Source organism: Andrena cerasifolii, chromosome 7 (assembly GCF_050908995.1).
Source record: "Andrena cerasifolii isolate SP2316 chromosome 7, iyAndCera1_principal, whole genome shotgun sequence".
NCBI lineage: Eukaryota > Metazoa > Arthropoda > Insecta > Hymenoptera > Andrenidae > Andrena > Andrena cerasifolii.
This window is the reverse complement of record NC_135124.1, coordinates 2616102-2642418: the sequence shown is the minus strand read 5'-3', so window position 1 is coordinate 2642418 and position 26317 is coordinate 2616102. Positions and strand designations below refer to the sequence as shown.

Genomic DNA, 26317 nt, shown 5'->3' with positions numbered 1-26317 from the left:
CTGGGGGAAAATATTGGGGTGATCTGCTTCTAGTGTATCCTCCTATAAAATATCTACACATAACCAATTTGATAAATAGGAACAATATTCAGAATGATCTGCAATACGCAAATTAATTTTATTACTGTTTAAAATATCGTCTTTTGATGGGAGGATGGCATTGATGTATATTAAACAGGACCGTTTTATCAATGACGCGCTAAGAGAAATTATATATATACTTAGAATGAGCACTAGAAGGATATATACATCGCCTGATACGTCATCAGACCTAAAAATAATTCCCATCCCTATGCATGCATGTTATCGGTTTGGTTCAATAGGAGACATGTAGTTGGAAAATATAAGAGCAACCGAGTGATCGTTATCATTTTTATTACAAAAATAACTACGAACGCCTTACAGTAAAATAAAAAACTCAAATAGGCTCAATTTTGATTGAGCTGTCAGTTTGAGCGTAGGACTACAACTTACAGATCACAAGAAATTTTTTTTTAAATTTGGTTTAAATCACTGCGATATGTTCTTTATATATTTGAATAGATCTCGCCGACACCTTTAAAATGATACCTCACACAGTCGTGTTGGGTTCACGGTTGCCGAGATATTATGAGTCAAACACGGCGGAACACCCAGAAATAGTGCATCACCTCCCCGCGCACGGGGAGCGAATGGAGCGTCGAGCCCACGATGTATTGTGCAGTAGGCGAATTGGACTCCATGCTGTTTACGAATATGCTAACACGATTGCTGTTCGGCACTTATTGTTAACGAAATATAACGAGTTGGGATATATTTTTGTCACAGGCGATCCGCCATAAGTCGTTCCATACAACAATACTATCCGAGTTGTTAGACGTAGTCCTACGTCAAAATACGCGAACTCCCTTACTCGTGACATTCGCGCGCACGCCTAAAGGTGCGTGTAACTTCTAAAATCAAACCAGAAATTTTTACACGTACTAATACACACACAGTGAATTTGAATCCCTTGAATCAACCACATACACTAACAGCGAAGGGGCCGGTCCCCTCCTAGACGCGATACCTACTACGTAAAGGATCGGTAGGACCTAGGTGGTGGCCACCTCCTACATCGTATGTGTCTGATCGGCCCTAAAGATTCAAATTCACTGTCTGTACATACACGAGCTATATTTGCACATCGCCAACGCTGATCAAGTTATCTCAACATTAGTCCACGTTCACTCGAATGGAATTACAAATTTGCAATTTTATCACCAGCTGAAGGAAAAATTTCCTACCTAAGAGATTCATAGGTTCATTGGTGCCCGTACATTATCGCAACAAAAGTACATACTCCGGGAATTGACAGAGCAAACTAGCAGTTTTTGTAACGTACGAATTAAATTTAATAATTTCAATTAAATCCAAGTGATTAGCTTACAATAGGAAGGTGAAGAATAACAAAAATTTTGTTTAATGCCACGTGTATTCCGTACACGACGCACCTGTGTGATGTCAAAAACCGCACCTATTAGAGGTTTACAACAAGAAACTAACGTTTTTTATTGATGATACGTTAACACTGACGGGTACAAGGTTTAGCGAAATACCGTTTGAAATTGGTCAAATTTTTTCTAAAGATCACCTCTGTCCTAATAAATGTTTTATCAAGTTCGCCACACGCTTTGAACACATACCGATGCTAATTAAAAGATTTGAATTTCTATACACTGCTGTCCCGTTATAAGTCCGGTCCCCAATTTCGTTAGAAGTACATTTCAATCCCCACTACTTATTTTGTAGTCGGCGCAGCGAGTGCGAGAGATTGAGAATGAGCGAGAGGGCACGCGACTGCGACAAGCCACAAATTTTGGTCCAAATAGCCGCGACATCGTCTTACTGAAAGAAGACGGCAAAGATCAAAGGCGAGCCAAATAGCATACAGTTTCATTAGAGTAGAGGCGCCCAAGCAATTGGTTGCATAAGCAGCCGCGAGTTGATCTTTACACTTTACGAAAGTTGCATGGTGGGGAAATCTTGTGAATGCAGATACCGGCGTTGACTTCTAGCCCTAGTCACTCACGCTACGCCACTATGCCCATTCTTTTACTTTTACACCCCCATACTTTTATTCCTCGTGGCGTTCATCTCTTGTTTGCTCGCAAGGACCGAAAGCTTCCACGCAAAAGCAGAGTTTGAATGTGCCTGCGTTAGAGGTTCGAGTTGTCTCCCGAGCGTCGGACTTATAACGAGCCAAAACTATTACCTATGAGGTCTTTGCGATAGTACGGCCAACATATGGGCAATATTTTTCTGATGAAAATAAGTCCGATTACGATCTTTTTCGAGCAATTTTTAATCATGGATAATTCAAATTGTTTCTACATTCCACAGCCCAATTTGTTTGCACATCGCGTGTGATTAAAAACAGTCCCAGTGAAGTCGCGTTTAGACTCACTTTCATCAGGAGAATCTCGCTAATCCATTGGTAATATCTTCATGAAGATCTAATAAAGAATACCAAAATTAAAGTTGTCGTTACTAGATGACTCTTCGTAGACTCGACTGCCATGCAAGCGAAGATTCGCTGAGGCGGTGGAGTATAAAGCGATCGTCGACTTCGCAATATTTTCGAAGAAAACATTCAACAACTTGCTGACAATGCTTTCGATGCTTGCCAGAAAATATTGACGCGAAAACACGCCCAAGGCATACAGGGTGTCGCAAAAATGGTGGAGTTCCTTGACAGGGGTGACTCAGGAGGTGATTTGAAATAACTTTTTGCTTAGCGAAAATATTGTCCGAAGCATCGTTAACGAGATATTAACAAAAAACTCCGGCCAATCAGAGCGCTAGCCGTCCGCTCGGGCTCCCGTGGTAGCGTTGGCTACGTGGTACACGGCTGCACTTGTACTACGAACAAACACATGGACATGCATCGAAGGAATCCGCGCAAAATAACAATTGAAAAAGACGTACCAAACAAAATTGAACTTTTCGTCATCTTTTGGTTGTCATTTAAAGTGAATAATAAATCTCTACATAGTATAAAATGAAGTCCCCGGTAGGCGTCTCTATGTTTGTTCGCGCTAATCTCGAGAACCACTGGGCGGATTGTGATGCGGTTTTCACCGTTTTATAGAGTATTTCTCGAGGAAGGTTTAGGTGAATGAAACACTAACCTATGACAAAAGGATGCAGAGCAGTGGCGATTTTAGTGAGGCATTCCTCGAGAATGCTCTATGGCAGGGGTGCACAGGGAGCCGTTTTTAGCGCCTAGCTGCGAGCAACCTACCTGTCCCGTTGCTAAGGGTAGAATCGGTGAGGCGAACTGCAGTAGTGTACGTGCATTTGGTATGACTTGAACCCAGCTGTATACACTACTGCAGTTCGCCTCACCGATTCTAACCTTAGCAACGGGACAAGCGGGTTGCTCGCAGCTAGGCGCTAAAAACGACTCCCTGTGCACCCCTGCTCTATGGGCTGTTCGGGGCCGCATCGCAGTCCGTCCAGTGGTTCTCGAGATTAGTCTGAACAGACAGACAAACGCTTACCGGGAACTTGACGTTCTCCTATGCAGAGATATATACATGTATAACAAGCCCAGGCAACGTCGGGTAGGGTAGATGCACCATTTGTGGCCACTTTAAGGTATTGTACCAGTTTTGGCCACTTCTTAAAAAATATAATATTTTTCCGGGTAAGCAATAAATGTAACCTTATATTTCTGGCGATATACTAAACAAAACATTTATGATGTGAAATTCTCCACATAATAATGATCTGCAAGCAATTTAGAAATAAGATAATATGCACATGGCCAAAAACAGTGCAATGGCCAATAACGGTACATCTACCCTACTTTAAGCTAGTAAAGGATAAATTGAGGAAAATCCTGTCAAACGTAAAAAGACGAATACACCGTTTTTTTTTTTTAACAGAATCGAAAATAATAATTATTTGGAGTGAGAGGATAAGGAATACGCAAATTTCCTTTTGTTAATATCGTACAGACGAAAATGTAATTTATCAGGAAATGAACGAAAAGTGATTGTAGTTCATTATTGTGATAAAAACCCCTAATTCAATAACGGCCAACACTGTTGCTGATAATGAATACGACTGTTTAAAAATGTTCAAGAAAAATTTATGTACGGAAATTTGAAGAATTATCGCCAGAAATTAGCCATAAACTACGTTAAATTTAAAAAATAATAATCACCAATAAAGTAACTAAAACTCACCCTTTCGGAAATTCACCTGCAGCTTGAAAACCTGTGCCACTCGGTCACTGTACTGATCCTGGTCATCGACGGACGCGCTCAGTGCACAGCTGGTCCCAGGTATAAGACACCACCCAAAGTTAATGGTCGCAACGTCAATTGCGTCCGGGTTAATGTATCGAATATTCACTTCACTGTACGGCTACTAACACTGATCACTTAATTTATATTTCATGGAACGTGTTGTTCCTACGTTATAAAAATTTGTGGAAATGGATTTTCACTTGGCGTTCGGAGCCATGGGCATTCCCGCACAAATTATCGCGCAGCGGCACTTGCGTCTCCGTTGTTCCGGGCATACACCCAGAACATCCTGTAATATTCTTGGGCCGTGAACATTTCTGGAACGTGATTTCTAGCTGACTGACAAGATTTTTTCCAAGCAACTTCCTCCACCCCCAAGTAGTTTCTCTCGTTCCATTATGAGTTAACTCCCACCAGGACAAAAGGCTTTTGGTAAAAAGAAGCCAGCACCTTTTCGAAACACACGTGCTTTGCAGAAGCGCAACGATCGGACTATCGTGCACTTTTACAAAAGACCGCGTTCCGTCCTTTTACTGCCAATATACCCATTGCTTCGAGATAGGCAGCAGACACCACCTGTTTCGGTTCGAAAGGTTCCGAAGAGAAGAGAAACAGAAAGTCTTCGAGTTGCTATAAAGAAGAAAATCCTGTTTCCTATTTTCCTTCCGCTACGAGGAGGAACCAGCTAAGCCAAAAAATTACCCAAAACTGTAGGAAACCGTTCTCTACCGTCGACTCGCGGGACAATACTGTCATAAACCGCGACCCTAGCGAAATGCTCAGGCCGGTCAGCCTGATGAATTTTTGGCTGCTTCGATGCACTTCTGCAAAGCACGTGTGTTTCGAAAATGTTCTGGCATCTTTTTACCTAAGGCCTGTTATCGTGGTGGGAGTTAACTCATAATGCAACGAGAGAAACTACTTGGGGATAGAGGAAGCTCCTTAGATAAAATCCTGTCAGTCAGTTAGCAATCATGTCAGAGAAATGTTATCTACACAAGAGTAATACGCGATGTTTTGAGTTTATGCCCACGGCTACCCACAGCTGTGAACGCCAAGTGAAAATTCGTTTCCACAAATTTTTATAACGTAAGAACAACACGTTCCATGAAAAATAAATGAAGTGATCAGTGGTAGTATCCGTGCAGTGAAGTGAATATTCGGTACATTAATCCGAACGTAATCCTTTACTCTGAGTAGTCTCGTATGTACATGCGATCAGCTGAGCACTGGGCACCCTACCATAAATCTTTTCGTCCACCGATGGCCAGGATCGGTACAGTGACCTAGTGACCTAGTTTCCGGAAAGGAAGGAAAGGAATGTTCGAAAAGGTGAGTTTTATTTAATTTATTGGTGACTATTAGGTGTAGAAATAAATTCTTTCCGATTTTAGGGTACAATAACAGTTTGATTTGAATAATATGAACCCTGATAGCCAGATCTGGGCAGCAGAATCTGACGTCAGAACTGCAGCAGTCTGTGTCCGCATTTGGCTGCGTTCTGATGTGCAGAGCCTGAGGTGCAGTGCCTGATGTCAGATTCTGCTGCCCAGATCTGGCTATCAGGGAAAAGAACTCAATCATCGAAATAATTTCAATTATTGTTAATTACCCTTTGCCATTTTTCTGGCAGCTTACGAATACCACTGTGATATAAATTCGGTAACTATGTACCGATTATGTAAATCCAGTCGGAAAGAATTTATTCATACACCTAATATTATTTTTTAAATTTCGTTGTGTTGGTCGTTAATAAACTACGGATTTTTACCTCAATAACGAATTACGATCCCTTGTCGTTCATTGGTCGGGTTTTTTTGTTAATATCTTGTTAACGAAGCTTCGGCCAAGATGTTCGCTAAGGAAAAAGTTGTTTCAAATCACCCCCTGAGCCCCCCCCCCCCCATTCAAGGAACTCCACCATTTTTGGGACACCCTGTATACTGGACGTAAATCCCTTGTCGCGAGAACACGTCGACGCGACGCCACGCATAGTGTTAATGATACCAAAACATTCTATTGGTAGTAATCTAAAAACAGAATTATATCTCTTATTAAGCGCTTCAGTAATAATAAGCAAAATATTCTGTTCTACCAAACAGAATGTTATTATCATTAATTTCAACACACAGAGAGTGAAGGGAAGTTCATTTCTCTCTTATTGCTGGTGATATTCTGTTGTACAAAATGTTTCTGTTTATGTCTCGTCCATTGCTGCTAAACTTGAAATATTCATAATCTCTTTAACGACTCGCCGCTCGATAACTTGGACAGCGCTGCTATCACACGGCTTTGTAATACTAGGGATTCTTTGATCGAGATCGAGGTGTGTGAGATTTCAGAGTGAACGACACTTTGTTATAACCTTTCCACTTCTGTAACCGAGTTGCTGATCTTTCTTGACCTCACGCTCGATCTTCGTATCATGCTACTCCTTAAGGTTTCACCGCGGAGGGATGTCCTCATCGAGTTCCTCGCGCTACATCTAGAGAAGGACCGGAACGTAGCTGGCGGTGTTTCCTCGTCTGCGTGTTTTCTGAGAATCATTGAATTAAGAATCAGTGTATTTGTGATTCCCAAAAATTCAGAAGTCAAAGAATGATCTGAACAAATATGAAGATCCTACTCTTTACGAGAATCAAATATCTGAAATATTTACGCAAGATTTGTTACTGTATAGCATTCCACCTAAAAGTAAACACGCGCGATTGGTCGTAGCGCTTTCCCTGCCGGTTCCCTACCAATCAACAGTATATCCCTGCGTGGAACAATCCTACTCTTAGATGAAATTCGGTATAGGTGAAAGTTATGAGGTTTCTTTGCTTATGAAGAAAAACAAAACTAATTCTGAACGATTAAATTATAAGGAATGGAAATCATACAGTAATTTTAATTTATAAATATTCTCCCTCTCATTTAAGAAGGAACCCGTTTCGCGCATGTAGAATGCGCTCATTGGCTCCGAAAAAGCGTTGGTGGGGGTACAGCCAATAGTGGCTTCTCCCGGCACCAATGAGCGTCAACCTGCGCAGAACCGGTCTAAACTCGTCGGCCGGCAGGTTCCTTCTTAAATGACAGGCAGTATAGATATATACATAAATTTAATGAGTGTTTTTAAATTGTTTTAATTTTCATACTAGCTTTTGTTTTCAAGGAAATCGAATGTAGAAACTCTGTTAGTACGCGAGCACTTGATTAAGATTTAACAGAGTACAAAAAATAAGTCTGATACAACAATAGATGAACTGAATAATTACACAAAAACAAGAATTGTAAAATACAGGGTGATTCGCCCAACTTGATTACTTGAAATTACTCGTAAACTATTAGCGGTACGAAAAAATGTATGAAGCAAAATGTGCATGCATTTAAGGGGTTTGCCTACTGTGGCAGATAAAAATAAAAGGTTTTTTCGGACACAGATTGTGAGAAAAGTGAAAATTCAATAAATTTGCGGTTTGGCACTTTATTTGAACATATTGTAAAGTAATAAAATCTATTGCAAAAACATTAAAAAATTTAATATATTAACCGTGGGACGACTGTACGTAAGTTATAGCTTTCCGCGAACAAACGGTGTACACCAGCGTTGCCCCGATGGGCGGTCCGAGAGCACGAGCATCCATCGCGTTTTCCAAAGCTCGCGTGGTAGGGGGCGCTCGAAACCAATGAAGTTGCGAGCATGTAACGGAGGGGGAAAACCCTAGTAGTGTGCGTGTAGGCTCGTACACGTAGGCTTATATAACTGGGACTCTTGGAGCCCCAGTGTTCTACATTTTAGGAATTGGGAAAATAAACAGGCATTGACTAATGATTAAACAATAATATTATATAATAGTCCCACTTACACCGCTGATTAACAAAAAGTTTCTTATTAAACGATTTTTATTCAGCTTCAATCCTCTATTTGTTTGTTTGTTTGTATGTATGTTTATTTAGTTCAAATCTAGAAACTCAATTTTAACCCACTTCCAACTATCCAATAGACTTGAAACTTTGCAGGCATGCGTAGTTTGGGTGACAATACAAAATTATGAAGAAAAAGAACCCCCCCCCCAGGGATTTAAAAAATTACCCAGTGATCAATAAATATAACCCATAACCACAAATCCAAACGACTTGAAATCAGCCTATAACCACAAATCAAATCAAGTTTCGAGCGCCCCCTTCCACACGAGCTTTGGAAAACACGATGGGTGCTCGTGCTCTCGGACCGCCCATCGGGGCAACGCTGGTGAACACGATTTCTCGGGTTCTAATAGTCCGATTGCAATAAAAATTTACACACATATTCGTCATAACAGTTATTAAGTGTTGACCTGCTCTTTTTTCAATATCAGTTTTTTATTGTAAATTCTAAACAAATTTAGTAAAAAAAATTCTGCGGAAAGTCGCAAAAAATATTCAAACACCTGCCATTCAGTTCATTTTTTATATATTAAGAAAAACGTAAGGTCATCACCTAGGAAATGCATTATAATTAATGAAAAATATTCGCTTTTTTATTTCACATACTCCTGCAAGGCACAATCATGTACACCCATTGGCTCACAGTTAATATATTCAACTTTTTAATGTTTTTGCAATGCTCAAATAAAATGCCAAACCGCAAATTGATTGAATTTTTACTTTTCTCACAATCCGTGTCCGAAAAAAGCCTTTTACTTTTATCTGCCACAGTGGGCAAACCCCTTAAGGGGACATGCGGTAGAATAATTATTTTTGGTCTACATTTGTTCGTACATAAAGTTTTGAAGGTCACCGTGGGTTTTTTAAACGGAACACCTTATATTTCTTTACGAAAATTAGAAGATCATTAAGCACATGTTATTCTACAATTTAATAGTGTATTTTACTTTTGATGTCCTTACTCACGTGGCAAAACAAACATGGTAATTCATACATGCATTGACATAAATACGTATATGCGAAATAGGAAGAAACTGTTATATAAATATAGATTGTACATACCATGGTGCTCGAATTATAGAGGATCGAAGGGAATGTTTGAAGTGTTTGTGTTTTGCTTCAATATACTCTACGAATCCCTTAGATCTTTATTTTTGGGACCATTTAAAATCTGTCGTCGATGACGATTTACTGATGCTAAAGAACTGTAAGAAAAGATACGTAATGGATTCAGAATTATTCAAGTAATGCCTGGTATTTTCCAGCAAAGGCGAGACTCAACGGCAAAACCCGGCATAGCATGCGTTGATGAGTTTAATCCTCCATAACTCAGAAATCATAGTACGCACGACCTATGTTCATATGGCACTTTTTACATACACCTTCAGTGTATAAATTCAGCTACTCAAGCATCAACATGCACTCATAAATCATTTTGTACATTTAGATAAGCGTTCATAGTCAACACTTGCAAATTTACCTGCTGATGCAAGGGAAGTCCCACATCTTTTGGTCTTTCCCGAAGTCTTCTCCATCCTGCAATGTTTGTGGTAGATCCATGTCTAATGTTTCCGGTAAAAATAGAGTAAGGAGACCTCCTAAGATCCCAAAGATGCCTAACACCAGAAGGGGCAGAATCGATGAAACGACATCGAGATACACTACAAAAGGAGCCAATATACTCGCGACATATCCCATTATATGTATCAAGGCTACACCCTGAGCCCTGACGACAGTTGGTAACACTTCAGCTGCGTACTGAAGACCGATGTTATAGGATATATTTATCCAAAATCGTCCCAGAATGGCCAAAGTAGCTGAATAGATATCTGAAACAGAAATATTAATGAAAATTGCCGATGTTTAATAATTAATATTCAAACTAAATCATATGTGTCGCCAAATTAATGGTGCTTACAATGAAATCTATTCGAGAAAATGAAAGGATAAACAAAGAGCTGAAGGAAGATAATAATAAAGAAATATGTACACAGAGAATATGAAACGAGTGTGGAATAAAGTAATAGGTGTAGGGTAGACCGAGGGCAGTAGTTTCGGGTGGGGGGTGTACCACGTCAAATATCTCAAAACCAGTGCTACAGTGGTGGGATTCAAATAAATAATTTAACAACCGGTTTCGTGCATTACTAACGAAAAAATAGTTTATTATTCCATAATAACTGTAATAGTGTGCGCGGTACGAGCCTGCATGCACGCGCACTACTGGCGATTACCCTCCGCCTATGCCATGTTTAGCAACGTAACAGCTTGACGTGCGGCTATCACCCGGTGCGGTGCCCAGAATCACTAAGAGTTCCCCAATTTCGGTTTGTGCAGCTATGGTCTATAGCAAACTAATCATACAGAAGAACAGAATGGAACCAAAGGCCAAACACGCAAGTGTAAAACAGTAAACATGGTACAGTGTTACAGCGAACCAAAGCTCAATGGTAACCCCAACCACAACCTCAGCGTCAACTACAGGAATGAAAACAACGAACTAATAATGGAAATTTTATGAAATGACCAAGTAAATACGATTCCAAGTATCATATTAATAACCGGTTCGTCAAAACTACAAAACTTTTAGGAAACGGTTCTACCGAATCGGTGGCGGACCGGCCGAATCCCACCACTGCTCAAAACATACAGGGTGTCCCACTAAGGAGTGGACAGCGCGATATCTCTTAAAGTATTGTCGATAAAAATATAAAAAAATAGGGAATTGCATGGTTCGAGGGGGCCCATTTATTAGCGCGAACGAATTTTGTTTCCGATTATTATTTTAAAAGATACGATGGTCAAGTTCGGTTTTTCAAATGGAACTATTTTTTTTGAAGACCTGAGTTGATAGTGCGTTCCAAGACAAATTCAATAAGCTTCAATGTATACACTTTATTTCCACTGGTTTTTAAGATATTGCGCTTGCAGATTTACTGATTTTCACTGCAACGGTCTTACTGGCGCCACGGGTGGCACTGCCTGTTGAAATGGATACTTACCTGCCAAAGGTCTACGCCAGAAATGGCAGGCCCAAAGGCTGGACAATTCTTTTCCGTCAGAAATGCTACTTAGGTAGGTACATCTGCGGTATCGAGAAGCGCATCGTTACTTTTATTTCGCACTTGCTTCTACGCTCGGATGGCCGGTTCTTTTGGGAGGGATGCAAGTTGGATTGGTTCTGATACAATCTGCTCCCTATGGTTGAAATTTAGTCTAGCAACTTTCACTCCTCCTAACCTAACCAATCCAACTTGCATCCCTCCAAAAAGAACCGGCCATCCGAGCGTAGAAGCAAGTGCGAAATAAAAGTAACGATACCTACCTAAGTAGCATTTCTGACGGAAAAGAATTGTCCAGCTTTTGGGCCTGCGAACCCTGTCGTAGACCTTTGGCAGGTAGGTATCAGTTTCAACAGGCAAGGCCACCCGTAGCGCCAGTAAGACCGACCCCGGTCCTTCCTATTCCAGAGGGTTTTCTTCCAGTGAAAATCAGTAAATTTGCAAGCGCAATATCTTAAAAACCAGTGGAAATAAAGTGTATACATTAAAGCTTATTGAATTTGTCTTGGAACGCACTATCAACTCAGGTCTTCAAAAAAAATAGTTCCATTTGAAAAACCGAACTTGACCATCGTATCTTTTAAAATAATAATCGGAAACAAAATTCGTTCGCGCTAATAAATGGGCCCCCTCGAACCATGCAATTCCCTATTTTTTTATATTTTTATCGACAATACTTTAAGAGATATCGCGCTGTCCACTCCTTAGTGGGACACCCTGTATAATAGATATTAACACAAATTTTGGATATATGATGAAAAATGGCATTTGGAATACACACATGCATGTTCTAGCAGTATAGACACGCAATTGACATTTATAATATAACAAAATAACTTTCATTTGACATGTAACAAAATAACTTTGGGATGCCCTGAAGTAACTTTTTCTTACCGATTTCAAATTGCAATATAAATCATAGGTACTCCCTTTATAAGTATACACTATTTTTTAATCTTTAAGCGTCTTGTTAGTCAAAATTTATAATTTAAGTTGAAAAGCATGGTCGGGGACGATTGTAACATCGTCGGGATTGGTTGTACCGCAACAGAACCAAGTAGTGCGACGAACGAATTTTTACCGTTAACGTTTGGTTTTAATTTGAGCAATAAAACTCTATCAACGGAAAGTGAACAAATAAATCTACCTGAAGGATTCAGGCCAGAATCTAATTTCGTAAAGCCTGTCCTCCTCGAAAGATTTCAAATGGGGATAAAAAGGAAAAGAAGTCTACCGATATACACCGATATTTTTGGGAGACAAAAAATTAGAACAGAATATAAAGTAAAGTAAGAGAAAAAATTAAGAAAAATATAGTGCACAAATCAAAAGGAAAGAATTCTTTTAAGGGGAGGTTCCGACCTGAAAATCCATTTTTAAATTTTTTTTCGAAAGTTCAACCCTTTAAGAATACGCGTTTAAAAGGATTTTTTTGATAGTCGTAAAATTCCCGAAGTTATAAGCATTTGAGTAGCGGCAAATAACATGGGTAACACCCGGTCACTCAGCGCCCATGAAAAACTTTAAACGCGTTTTTCTCGAAACAATGTTCTTAAAATCGTTTGAAGAATATACTTCTGTGTAGTGGAGAAACCACTAACATTTTAAAATTTTTGAAAATTTGTACTTTTTAAAGGCCTTGAAAGAACGAAGAATATAGGGGAAAAAATGATTTCAAACTTCAAGTGTCGTCTTTTTTTTTCAAAAAATGTAATTTTTCGTAATTTTTTCTGGTAAGTTCACTAGCGAGTTTCATGCCCTTGAATAATCTGGCATTGCTTTTCATTTCTGACTAAAGCCGGAAATGCACCGGGAAGCTAAGCTAAGCTGTGCTATGCGATGCTATGTTTTAACGTAGCTTTTGGTGGAAACGGTTCCATAAGAATGTATTGAAGCTAATTTTTTTAAAACGTAGCATGGCATAGCATAGCATTGCATAGCATAGCTTAAGCCAGGAATGCACCGGGAAGCTAAGCTATGTTATGCTATGCTATGCTATGTTATGCTATGCGATGCTATGCTATGCTACGCTATGCTACGCTATGCTACGCTATGCTACGCTATGCTACGCTATGCTACGCTATGCTACGCTATGCTACGCTATGCTACGCTATGCTACGCTATGCTACGCTATGCTACGCAATGCTACGCTATGCTACGCTATGCTACGCTATGCGTTGCAATGCTATGCTATGCTACGTTTTAAAAAAATTAGCTTCAATAGATTCTTATGGGACCGTTTCCACCAAAAGCTACATTAAAACATAGCATCGCATAGCACAGCTTAGCTCAGCTTTTCTTAGCTTCCCGGTGGATTCCCGGCTTAAGGGTCTTTAGGTGCAACAGGTTCCACCGTTTTGGATGAATCATTTGACGCCTCGACTTTAACGACTCCCAAGTGCCATCTGCAATAATTACTTATAAAAAAAATATATTTCAACAGCTTAAGACACCCTTAATACAATGCAAAAAGTCCAATTAAATTATATATAGTAGTTTTCCTTTAAGTAATTCCTAAAGATTACCTATTTTTACGGGCTCTAGACAGGAACATCCTCTTAACAGCTATAAGAAAAGGAATAATGAGTCTAGTGACGACGAAGATAAATGAAATTATTGTCTTGTTGGCATGAAATCCTATAGCACAGTACAAGCAAACCAAATGAAAAATGGGTGCAATGTAGGTACTGAATGTAAGGAATGGGCACATGAAGAATGCACCAGCCAACACGTTTTTTATATTTGGCACAATTGCGATACCGAATAATAGGTTACAAATTTTACTTCTTTTCACTTATTATTATAATTTAAATCGACAAATATTTTAATTTTGTAAAGTTTTTGTGTTAATATCTACCCCACGTAGTGTTACAACCTTTTTATTAATAACCTGGATATTACCTGACATTCAGCGAAACTGTTAGTACTCAATAATATCAGATAAGTAAGTAACATTTTCGATAAGAAACTTTGTCGTAAATGTAATAGTTCTTGCATAATCGTGTCCAAAGTCACAGTGCTACTACCGCCCCGGTCTACTCTACATCTGATTCGAGTACTGTTTTTTGCTTAAATAATATCTGTAACTTTTGATGACTTTATGACAATTTTCCTTTACAAATGTCAAACCCAGAACAAACAATTACGATTTAAAGTTTCTCCAGAAATTATTCCATGACGGTTACATCGAAGCGCCCTGCATAAGTGTACTAATTAAACATATTATATGAATACGTGTCTAATGATTGAAAGTATTAAATAATGAGTATTTAACGGGTGGATAATACGAACTGTTTGAAACCGCGCTGGCCCAAATACTAAAGATTCCGGAAATGACGAGCGAGCCGCACGCCAGCCATCTCCTACCCCACCTATCAAGAACAGCTGTGAGAAAAGTATCTGCTGGCAACTCGGTGGCAGCCGCAATCGTAAACGTCACAAAGACGTTCAAGCCCAAGTTGTCGACGTTTCGTACGTGACCATCGAACACCAAAGAGATCGCCATCCTACAGTGCAAAAGAAGATTAGATACAGGTAAAAGGCTGTGCACCGTTTGATGTAAAAATAGTTGTCAGAATTTCATGCTCGAGACACACGTGACATCCAGAATTTCTGTACACGAGCAATGAAATTTGTGGAGATGCTGATCGAAATGAATTTAAAAATTAATCTCTTAATACAGCGCTGTCCAAGGTTGCTCCCGGCGGGAGCTTGGGGTTCTCCCACTCTCGTCCGCGGTGCCAGAGATACCGCGCGGCGCTACCCGCGAAGACGCTAGCCCGGCTAGTCCGTCATGGCAGCCTTCATAGCGCCGCGCGGTCTCCTTGACAACGGAAGGCACGCTGTGCGAGAGAAAGATTGGAAGGGGAAGCAGGCGCGTGAGGGGCCCCTACGCTGGACAGAGCTGTCTTAATATATTATCTACTAATAAAACCTAATTGCTACAAGTGTTGTTATTATTTAAGTTTCTCAATGCCTATCATATGTAGGTATAATGGTACCTACCATATAACAGTGAACAACAAGGTGATCCTTCTCAGTCGTGGAGATTTAAATAAATCTATCACGGAATACGTTTTCTCCGCTTCCTCTTCTTTACGTATTTCGGCACAAGTTGCCTGTCGTTTAAAAAACAGAAGTCATTAATGTTTCGGTGCTATGCTTTCTAAGGGTACGTTTATGTTGGAGGTGGGATAAACGATCAGTATGGCGATTAGAGCGAAGCGTGGAGCAGTGAGATGACCAACGATAAAAGCGTCGAGAAAGAAATATTTCTTTTTCTTCGCTATTATCACCGATCTCATCGACATATGATGAGGAACCTTACGCCATGTCCTAAAGATGTCGCGCAGCGACAAAATCGTTGTCGTCCAACCGATCGCCTGAAGTCGGTCGTACGACAATGCGACAGTGTCCATATACGATCGGCTGTAGAGTACTGTCAGCTACGAGAAAACAACAATTTATTTTATCAGTGTCGAATGACATAAAATACATGTAATTATATTCTTTAAGCGATACGAGAAAAGTGTACCCGCAAAACTACGAACTTTAAGAAGCCAATTTCAGTAGAAGGAAGACTAATTTTCACCTTAAGGTAAGTATAAGAATGTTTTATTAACACATGAAAAATTACATATTGCTCTCTGTTCTTTTCGGCATCATGCTGTCTTTTAATAATGAGAACTTTTTAAAATACATCCATTGCCCACTATAGGTGCTCATAGATGAACTGCCAGGATCTCTAGAACGAGGCTTCTTTACTTTTTTTAGCTCTCGTTTTTTAGCTCTCTAGTACGGATCAGGCATTGGGTTTCTCCCGCGCCAAGCGCGCCGGCCCACGGGCCGCCCAGGTGCCTTCTTTCGTTAATTCGACTATAGTAAGCGTTGTGTCGGTTGTTTTGTTTGAATTTCAAACCAGTTTGTTATTTTGTCGTATCGCTCGCACGGCGTCGCAAAAAGCAATGGACGGCCAGATTTCCGAAGTGCAAAAAGGGCCGATTTTATGGAACAAATGGGCCGAAAATTATACAAACCGTTTATTATTAGCAAACAAGGAATGAGAAAAAGTGGCAGTAGAATTAAGAAAAGACAATAAGCTATTTGAATTTATTTATTTATCTGACATTTTAAGAATTTGAAAAAAATGTAAAATATTCTTTTATTTTAGAGGTTGAAGTGAAGGTAAAATGGCGTTATATGAGAAATCAGTTCCAGATAATGCTGAAAAAAAGTAAAGAAGCCTCGTTCTGGAGATCCTGGCAGGCCATCTATGAGCACCAATAGTGGGCAATGCTATCATTTTTAAAAGACAGCATGATGCCGAAAAGAACAGACAGCAATATGTAATAGGACGGAGCGGAAAATTGAAATTTGAATTTTCAGTTGTGGCCTGGGTGCGGGATAATTGTCTTTTGATTAACCAAACACAGCTGTAAAAAAAAATTGGAAAAATATTCATGTCTGCAGGTTCCGTTTTCTCCTAAAAATGATTATATGATTATATGATTATATGAATATATGATTATATGATTATATGATTATATGATTATATGATTATATGATTATATGATTATATGATCATTTTTTCGGGAAAAAAGGAACCTGCAGACATGGATATTTTTCCAAAAAATTTTTACAGCTGTGTTTGGTTAATCAAAAGACAATTATCTCTAACCCAGGCCAACTGAAAATTCAAATTTAAATTTTCACCTATATAGTATTGCTCCGCCCTAATATGTAATATTTCATGTGTTAATAAAACATTCTTGTACTTACCTTAAGGTGAAAATTAGTCTTTCTTCTACTGAAATTGGCTTCTTAAAGTTCGTAGTTTTGCGGGTACACTTTTCTCGTATCGCCTCAAGAATATAATTACACGTATTTTGTGTGATTCGAGGATACTGATAAAACAAATTGTTGTTTTCTCGTAGCTGACAGTACTCTATATACAGCCGGTCGTATATGGACACTGTGGCATTGTCGTACGACCGACTTCAGTCGATCTGTTGGACGACAACGATTTTGTCGCTGTGCGACATCCTTAGTACATAGCGTAAGGTTTCTCATCTCATTATATGTCGACGAGATCGGCGATAATACCGAAGAAAAAGAAATATTTCTTTCTCGACACTTTTATCGTTGGCCATCTCGCTGCTGCTCCAGTGTAAACAGTTCCATTATAAAACTATAGCATGTATTTCTACGCTTCGCTCTAATCGCCGCTCTGATCGTTTATCGCAGCTCCAACATAAACGTACCCCAACAAAGTTAACTTCTCGTGAAATGATTGTTTTAAGGCTTCCAAGGTATCATAAGGTATCATTTTGTGGTAGCATCAAAGCTGAATGGTCCACAGAAAGGTTTGTTCCGTATTTACCCGAAATCGGTTGTAGACGTCCTCAGGCACTTTGGTACCGTTTATTCGCTCAAATTTATTTAGGATACCGATGGCCTTCTCCACTTGACCTTGACTCACAAGCCATCGAGCACTTTCTGGAACCAGCCAGGGCGTCGCTATCGCTAACGCCAACGGAACTGACGTGGCGATACAAGTCATTCTCCAGTCGGCCAAAAAATACGCGATCCAGGGTAAAACACACGCAGCGAACGTAAAAAACATGGCTATCGACATGTTCGCCACGAACGTCCGCCATTTTGGTCCAACGTATTCCAATACTGAAAGAGGAAAAGTGACTTCGAATGGAAAGTTTCACTATGATGATGTAAAAGATATGTATTAGTAGCAATAGTAAAGTTTGGAAAGCTCGCAGTTGAAAATAAAATACGAACAACACGCAGACGTGTATTTGTCACAACAATCTCTACTTCGGTCGAACATATCCCACTGAGGAAATATGGAATATTAACTAATACAATGTTATACATTATGAAGTAATAATTAGATGAAAATTAATGTTAATGTTGGGAACGTTTTACGTTTTGATCCAGTGCACCACAGCACTCAACCAGGAAAGATAGTTTAAAATAATATTAAAGGAAATTAATTTCACAACATGTAGCTCATATTAGTTTACTGCAAAGTGTTAGTAAAGAAACTGGAATTAAAGTACTGGGAAAAAGTAACATTGCATTTTCAATGCTGGTTCCTATATGTAGGTATCCAATACTTAATGTTTAAAATACTGAGCAATTGTCGAATCGAATTGAAATTCCTAATAGAACAAAAAAAATATGATTGCTGTACTTGGGGGGATCTATTAGAGGAGAAACCCAATTAAAGACTAAGCTCTAGAATATGACTAACGCTTCGTTAAGAACAATTATTCCCTATTTTGTGGAGTATATAAATAGATGACATTCAATGTCAAGAAAGCTCATCGTGTTTACTGCTTCTTGTGCCATTACACAATCGTGGAATTAGAGCCACGTTTCTAACTTGTCGAATGCGCCATGTGGATGCTAGGTTCACAAACTGCACTACTTAGTTTCGTGCGGGTTTCGTGACACGTGACTGCCACACAATTGCAAGTTTAGTCGTTTAAGAATATCATCGATTGCCTCGACCTTGATTCCATATAAGAATCAAAGATTGATGACTTCGGACGAAGGTAACGCGTGAGTTGTGGCTGTAGGATCTCCAAGAAAGGTTCGTAATGCTATTACCTTCGACTGTCAATTAGGTACTACAAAGCCACTACGTCAACTATCATCACTCTAATCACCAGTAGAAACTTATAATTTCCTATCGTCACTGTGAATCGTAGAATGTTTCACTTTCATGGCCGTTCGTGACATTAAGTTTCTCTTTCTACAAATCCGCAATAGCACACAAGATTGTTAGACATCAACGAACTCTAGTGGCATCTGTTCTAATGTTGCGCTTTTATAGGTTGCAAGCAATAAATATATATACCTAAAACGTTGAAACATTTCCATTGGAATGTATATTTTCATTATTTTCTGTCTTTAAGGAGAAGTGAATGTACACCGCAATTGCCAATTGAGCAAGGCCTGTTAGCTAGTCTCTCCTGGACATTTCCCAACATTTTCACAGTTCGACTTACGTAAAGTCAATCTTCTCTCTTAAATCTTAAATGATGATGACTTGGATTATGCTACAATTAACTCCCTGAATTACGTACAAATATATCAATAATACCCCACGAATACATTATGCAACACGCATATTTCACATACGTTGAAAACAGATTTTCTCGACAATGGCTCATAGCGAAATAATTCTATTCAACACTTTTAATTTGTTCGTTTTGTTTAAAAAAAAATCCACCAATTTTTGGACACCCTGCGTGGACATATTTATAATACAAACAGAGGCAAAGAACTGGAAACTGAAAAACGTTTTCTTGATTTGTTTCATCGTATCTTATGCACCATTACCTCCAACGCAAGGACCATTAAGCCGGGAATCCACCAGGAAGCTAAGCTAAGCTAACAACGGGAGGACACCATGAGGTAGACACCGATTTTTATGAGCCTTGGCACGATGAATCTATGTCGAAAATAAGTAAATAGGTGTCCGAGCGTTTCTGCCAATGGGCCTTAATAATAGAGATATTTACATAGAAATTATTAAAAATTTCATAGTGGCCGTGGGGTTTTAGTGGGTAAAAATTCCATACTACCCTAGGCCCACCGGGGGATTCCCCTCTGAAGGAGTCGGGGTGCCTTTTGAAGATTTCCCCATGTTAAAAAAAATTATAAAAAAAAATTTATAAAGTTTTTTTTAACGTTGAGACATCTTCAAAAGGCACCCCAACGCCTCCAGAAGGAAATCTCCCGCGGACGCCAGGGTAGTGTGGCATTTTTACCCACTAAAACCCCACGACCACTATGAAATTTTTAATAATTTCCATGTAAATATCTCCATTATTAAGGCCCATTGGCAGAAACGCTCGGACACCTATTTACTTATTTTCGACATAGAATCATCGTACCAAGGCTCATCAAAATCAGTATCTACCTCATGGTGTCCTCCCCTTGTAAGCTATACTATGCGATGCTATGTTTCAACGTAGAGCCGGGAATCCCCTGGGAAGCTAAGCTATGTTATGCGATGCTATGTTTTAACGTAGCTTTTGGTGGAAACGGTCCCATAAGAATCTATTGAAGCTAATTTTTTTAAAACGTAGCATAGCATAGCATTGCAACGCATAGCGTAGCATAGTGTAGCATAGCGTAGCATAGCATCGCATCGCGTAGCATAGCATAGCATAGCATAGCATAGCATAGCATAGTATAGCATAGCATAGCATAGCATAGCATAGCATAGCATAGCATAGTATAGCATACCACAGTATCGCATAGCATAGCTTAGCTTCCCGGTGGATTCCGGCTTTATGGAACCGTTTCCACCAAAAGCTAAGCTAACACATAGCATATCATAGCATATCATAGCATAGCATAGCATAGCATAGCATACCATAGTATAGCATAGCATAGCATAGCATAGCATAGCATAGTATAGCATACCATAGTATAGCATAGCATAGCATAGCATAGCATAGCATAGCATAGCATAGCATAGCATAGCATAGCATAGCATAGCATAGCATAGCATAGCATAGCATAGCATAGCATAGCATAGCATAGCATAGCATAGCATAGCATAGCATAGCATAGCATAGCATAGCATAGCATAGCATAGCATAGCATAGCATAGCATAGCATAGCATAGCATAGCATAGCATAGCTTAGCTTGGCTTAGCTTCCCGGTGGATTCCCGGCTTTACTCTCTCAGACAGAGCATTCGAGTTTCTTGATGGCATTTTCCTTCATTAAGCACGGGAAATATTCAATTCCATGTCGCCGTTCATCATAAAGAGTTGTTTCAACTAATCGTTAATGTACGAGAAAGAAGCATAAATTATATTGTATTAATAATATCGCCATTGTTACTTTGCATATCTGCGAAACACAAAGCAGCCCGATAATCAACATAAACGTATTAAATACAAGGACACAAGTACGTTTCGAAATGAATTTCTATGTCTTTTTTCCAGCCCAACACAACTGTAATCCTGCCGCATATTTTCCCGCGAGTTTCCAACTATATATCCCTCATGTATTGCATTCAAATGCAAACGCACGCGTGACATTGGTAGTGAGGCTCTTAACGAGCCTCGAACGACGCGCGTCCATTGATTTACTGCTCGAAGTATAAATGAATTACGCACTGAAGAAATGGTTGTTAATAAGTAGAGAACAGATTCATTAACAGGTAAGGTTCATGAAGCCAATTCAAGTACGTGTAGGTAATTCCTAAGTAATTATACATGTGAAACTTTCACTTACACATATACAGGGTGGTTATAAAAATGTGGAGCATTTTTTCAAGATCGATGCTACGCACCAAAATAATAAAAAAGAAATGTTCCACATTTTTATAAACACTCTGTACCTATACGAATGACTATGTATGTATAACTCATGCGAATGTTTTAGAACAATCTGTCCCTTCTTCAACTACATGTTTTCAGTCAACTCTAGTGAAAGAATATTTGAAAGGACCTAGATATGGCTGAAAATGGAATACTACCATCTCCTCAAAGAGATGAATGACCTGGAAGAATCACCTGAATTATTTACTTAAGACTTTAAAAAATCAATTTAAGTTTCAAAGGATAGTTTGAAAGATCTAACATGTTATTCAAGATGTAGGTACACATATTCATCGCACTTTACCAATATGAATACCAGAAAGGCTAGAGTGTAAGCTGTTATCAGAATTGATGCATGTAAATGCACAATCAGGAGCAACAATGGTTATTGCTTTGAAATTAAATGTTTTATTAACCTACACCAAAAAAGCTGGAAATACTTGATGGAATAACGAACTATATATAATAGGACGGAGCGATACTATATAGGCGAAAATTTAAATATGAATTTTCAGTTGGCCTGGGTGGGGGATAGTTGTCTTTTGATTAACCAAACACAACTGTAAAAAAATTTTGGAAAAATATTCATGTCTGCAGTTTCCTTTTTCTCCTAAAAATGATTATATGATTATATGATTATATGATTATATGATTATATGATTATATGATTATATGATTATATGATTATATGATTATATGATTATATGATTATATGATTATATGCTTATATAATTATATGATTATATGATTATATGATTATATGATTATATGATTATATGATTATATGATTATATGATTATATGATTATATGATTATATGATTATATGATTATATGATTATATGATTATATGCTTATATGCTTATATGCTTATATGATTATATGATTATATGATTATATGATTATATGATTATATGATTATATGATTATATGATTATATGATTATATGATTATATGATTATATGATTATATGATTATATGATTATATGATTATATGATTATATGATTATATGATTATGTGATTATATGATTATGTGATTATATGATTATATGATCATTTTTAGGAGAAAAAGGGAAGTGATATATCGAAAAGACGTGACAAAGCGTTAAAGTACTCGAATTCTAGCATAACTTGTCAGTACCTATATATTATAATTCGATAACTAAGGTGAAATCGTTGAATTTTAGGAAATCAATCTTTATTTAAAAAGACATGAAAATCAAATCTTATAAATAAGTCTATCGCCCGTTTATGTATGGTCGATGCGGCTCAAAGTGTTTGGCCCGTTTCACACATACATGGCGTACGTTTATACCAACGGCACCGGGTGCACGGCATCATCTGTTGACGGCCAGTGTGAAAGCGTCCGTACAAGTGATAATCTTTGCGTGGTTTACAGCGGCATCACGGCGGCCGTTCTCCGTCTATACAGAATTCCGTCTAAGAGTAGACTCGTTCCGCGCAGAAATACACAGAGTCAGCGTTTTATTCTGCAACCCGCGCTCGCCCGAACTTGTGAAATGGCAACAGCGCCTCACGGACGCATTCTACTACGACCATGCACCGGCCCAGCGAAGAGCTGCCAGCGACTGCTGGACAGCAGTGATCACAGTTGGGCATTAGTTGAATAAATTTTTATTCGACTATATTTTTATTCGAATGAACTGGAATAAAAATTTCGAATCAAGTGAAGTTATTCGAGAATAAAGAATAAATTTTTATTCGACTAAATTTGTAGTCATTATTCGTTATTCGAAGGACCGCCGTGGCGACTAAGCGCCACGAATAAGCGGGGATCAGAACCCGAGCCGCTCCGGCTCGGGCCCCGAAGCCCCCAACCTCCGGCCGGGCCGAAGGGGGTATCATGAGGCAAGGGGAACACTTTTCAAGTGTACCTACTCGTGACGCTTAGTCGCCACGACGGTCCTTCGAATAACGAATAAGGAGGAACGATTAACGACTAAAAATTTAGTTGACAAAAAATTTAGTCGACTAAAAATTTATTTGTTATTCTCGAATAACTTCACTGTTTTCGAAATTTTTATTCGAAGGTTAATCAAAGAACAATTTAGTCGAATAATCCCCAACTCTGGCAGTGATGCCCGAGGTCCGAAAATTTTACGATGGTCTCTTTCAAATTAACGTCGCAAAGAGCTATTGGGAATCTCCCGGCCCAGGTAATCGAGCCGCGCGCTCCGATTTAATGATCGGTTTACCACTTGCACCCCAGATTACTGTAATGAGGTTTGAAAAAATTTTTAGCTACGACAGAGTTGATCGCGGCGCTATACCCTTCTACGGAGAGATTTTTCGCCACCTGCGTGTAAAAGCCACAATAATGGCGCATCACTCCAAAAAATGACATTAACGGAAGACGGTATAGGTGTGGCGTTGAGTAGCTAAAACATTCAGACATAAAAATTCTAGAAAAAAAATCCAAACACCGCTACAATCAAAGACACACCCCATTAGTTACCCCTTACGTCCGATCTAGGTATGCACTGCATTAAGGATAAAATCATAAAAAAGAAAACCAGAACAATAGATTCTGAGGTCTGCAGAACTAACACAAAATTGAATAAAATTTTCATTTCTCAATTTTTGAAAATAATGATACACAAACAACTAGCCTATTGTTTATCAACACCACGAGTTTTAAAAACAGCATTAAATACAGTAGCAAATAAACAATTTGCAAAAGCTTTTTACAACAATTATGGTTAAAAAATTGATAGAAAAAAACTAAGTAAATGTAAAATATGTTAAATTATCCACCATTAAGAGGAAATAATTTTCTCATTATTCGGCGCAAATTGTATTCCAATATCTTTTATAGTTCAAAAGTTATACGAAAAAGGCCCCAAATTTTTCAACCCGGGCAGGGAAATTCTGAATAGCTCTTTGCGGCGTTAATTTGAAAGAGACCATCCCAAATTTCTCGAAACTCGGGCATCATTGCTGTCCAGCGGTCACTGGCACAGGTAAAATGGCAACAGCGTCTCACGAATGCGTCCGTGAGGCGCTGTTGCCATTTTAACTGTTCGCGCGAGCGCGGGTTGCAGGATAAAACGCTGACCCCGTACTGTTGATTGGTAGGAAACCGAGAGGGAAAACGCTACGACTAATCGCAAGTGTCGGATCAGTGGGAGCTGCGCAGATCGGTAGGGGCGTAGGTCTACTCTTAGGTGGAATGCTAAGTATATAGTGATGACCGTGGCCGTTTAATTGGCGCAAAGGTTATCACTTGTATTGGCGCTTTCACACGTGCCATCCACACGTGATGCTGTGTACTCTGTGCCCATATACACGGACACCGTGTGTGTGTGTGTGTAGAACGGGCGTCAAGGTATGTTCCCTAGAGCAAGCAACAAGGTGCCCCGCTAACGGCATTCCTGCAATGAAAATCGAAACGCAACTTTCGCGCGTGCATGGACCGTGACACAATGACTCAATTCGAAGGCCTGGAAGAATTTACGACAGCCGTCAACTGACTCGTTCCACTATCGAAAACTAGGCTAAGTTGACAAGATTCGAACGTCCGCGTTCACATGGCCATCGAGACATTTAATTGGCTGTTGCTCGAACTTCCTAATTTTACCAATGTCACCGCTACGCAGCGATTGTACTAATTGACTGCACGCGAGGCACCAATGAAGCGTTCCCAACGAACGCGAAAAAAATTGATCGATCTGCTCGTCAGCCGTATATTAATATGGCGTTTGGGAAAGTACCCGCATACATATCGCCAATACAGAATGCGACAGCATCCCTTAACTCGTTTCCAGCGCATAATAGATTACACAATCGAGGTCGTAGCCGTGCGTTGTATCCCACATATGATACACTGAGAGCAATCACGCGTTCAATTTTCCAGTAACACTGTGGTGTCGTGAAATTCATCGCTCGACGCGAAGAATTTTAAGTGCCCACTCATGTGGAAACGTTTAGAGTAGAGATCTTTGCCTGGTGCATTGTTTGTCACTACGGCATCGTGAAATTCGACGTGGTGTATGGTGATGGATGTAAAGACAGATATTCTAAATCTTCTTGATTTGTAAAAATATTTTTTAGCACTTGAGAGAAGCCATGTGGCTACGCAGGAGAAGATATACACATGACCTTGTGAATCAGTTAGAAATTGATTGGGGATAGAAAAATTGCTAAAGCCAGAGAGATTTGAACTTGTTTCGGCATTCTCTTCTGAATTTCTTGTGGATGTACATGGTGATATAAAAAGCTTAGAAATCTTGCGCTACGAATTTTGTTTATTAAACTAATGAGAAGAAATAGTAGTGGTTATAGTACCAGCAGTGATATTGAAGACTCAAAATATTCATAACCACTCCGCTGCCTTTAAGGGGACCTTCCGGTCTAGAGCCCCCCCAAAAAGGTGATCTTTAGGAATTAATTAAAGGAAAACTACTATATATAAATTAATGGAACTTTTTGCATTGTATTAAGGATGTCCTAAGCTACAGAAATATATTTTTTGTTTTATAATTAATCTTTGCAGACGGCACTGGGGAGTCGTTAAAGTCAAGGCGTAAAAAAATTGTTCCAAATCGGTGGGACCTGTATCTCCAAAAGTTATTATCCGATTCGACTGAAACTTTTTTTATTTTGAAGAATATACTTCTGGCTAGGAGGAAACCAGAAAGAAACACAAAATGACATTTTTTTAGAAAATAACGACACTTGAATTTTGAAATCCC

The 26317-nt window shown here is 39.1% G+C and overlaps 1 protein-coding gene and 1 long non-coding RNA gene across 3 annotated transcripts in view; one reads left to right on the top strand and one right to left on the bottom strand.

Annotated features, from left to right (window-relative positions):
* Positions 1-358: 358 nt before the first annotated feature.
* Positions 359-26317, bottom strand: part of LOC143371630 (organic cation transporter protein-like) — a 43917-nt gene continuing 17958 nt past the window's right edge. Inside the window, exons 4-9 of one of the 2 annotated variants that reach the window (XR_013086079.1) lie at positions 17625-17923; positions 15251-15363; positions 14537-14751; positions 9664-10012; positions 9246-9388; positions 6684-6810 (exon numbers count right to left, since the gene is read on the bottom strand). Coding sequence is in view for 1 of the 2 variants with exons in the window: in XM_076817031.1 (XP_076673146.1) it covers positions 6633-6810; positions 9664-10012; positions 14537-14751; positions 15251-15363; positions 17625-17923 (1154 nt within the window). In the remaining variant the exon portion in view is untranslated. Of the gene's footprint in view, positions 6811-9245; positions 9389-9663; positions 10013-14536; positions 14752-15250; positions 15364-17624; positions 17924-26317 lie in introns of both variants that reach the window. The other variant, XM_076817031.1, reaches the window with a different exon arrangement.
* Positions 18593-22067, top strand: LOC143371696 (uncharacterized). The gene is made up of 3 exons (XR_013086094.1): positions 18593-18854; positions 21229-21446; positions 21671-22067. It is a non-coding gene; the product is annotated as an uncharacterized LOC143371696 (long non-coding RNA).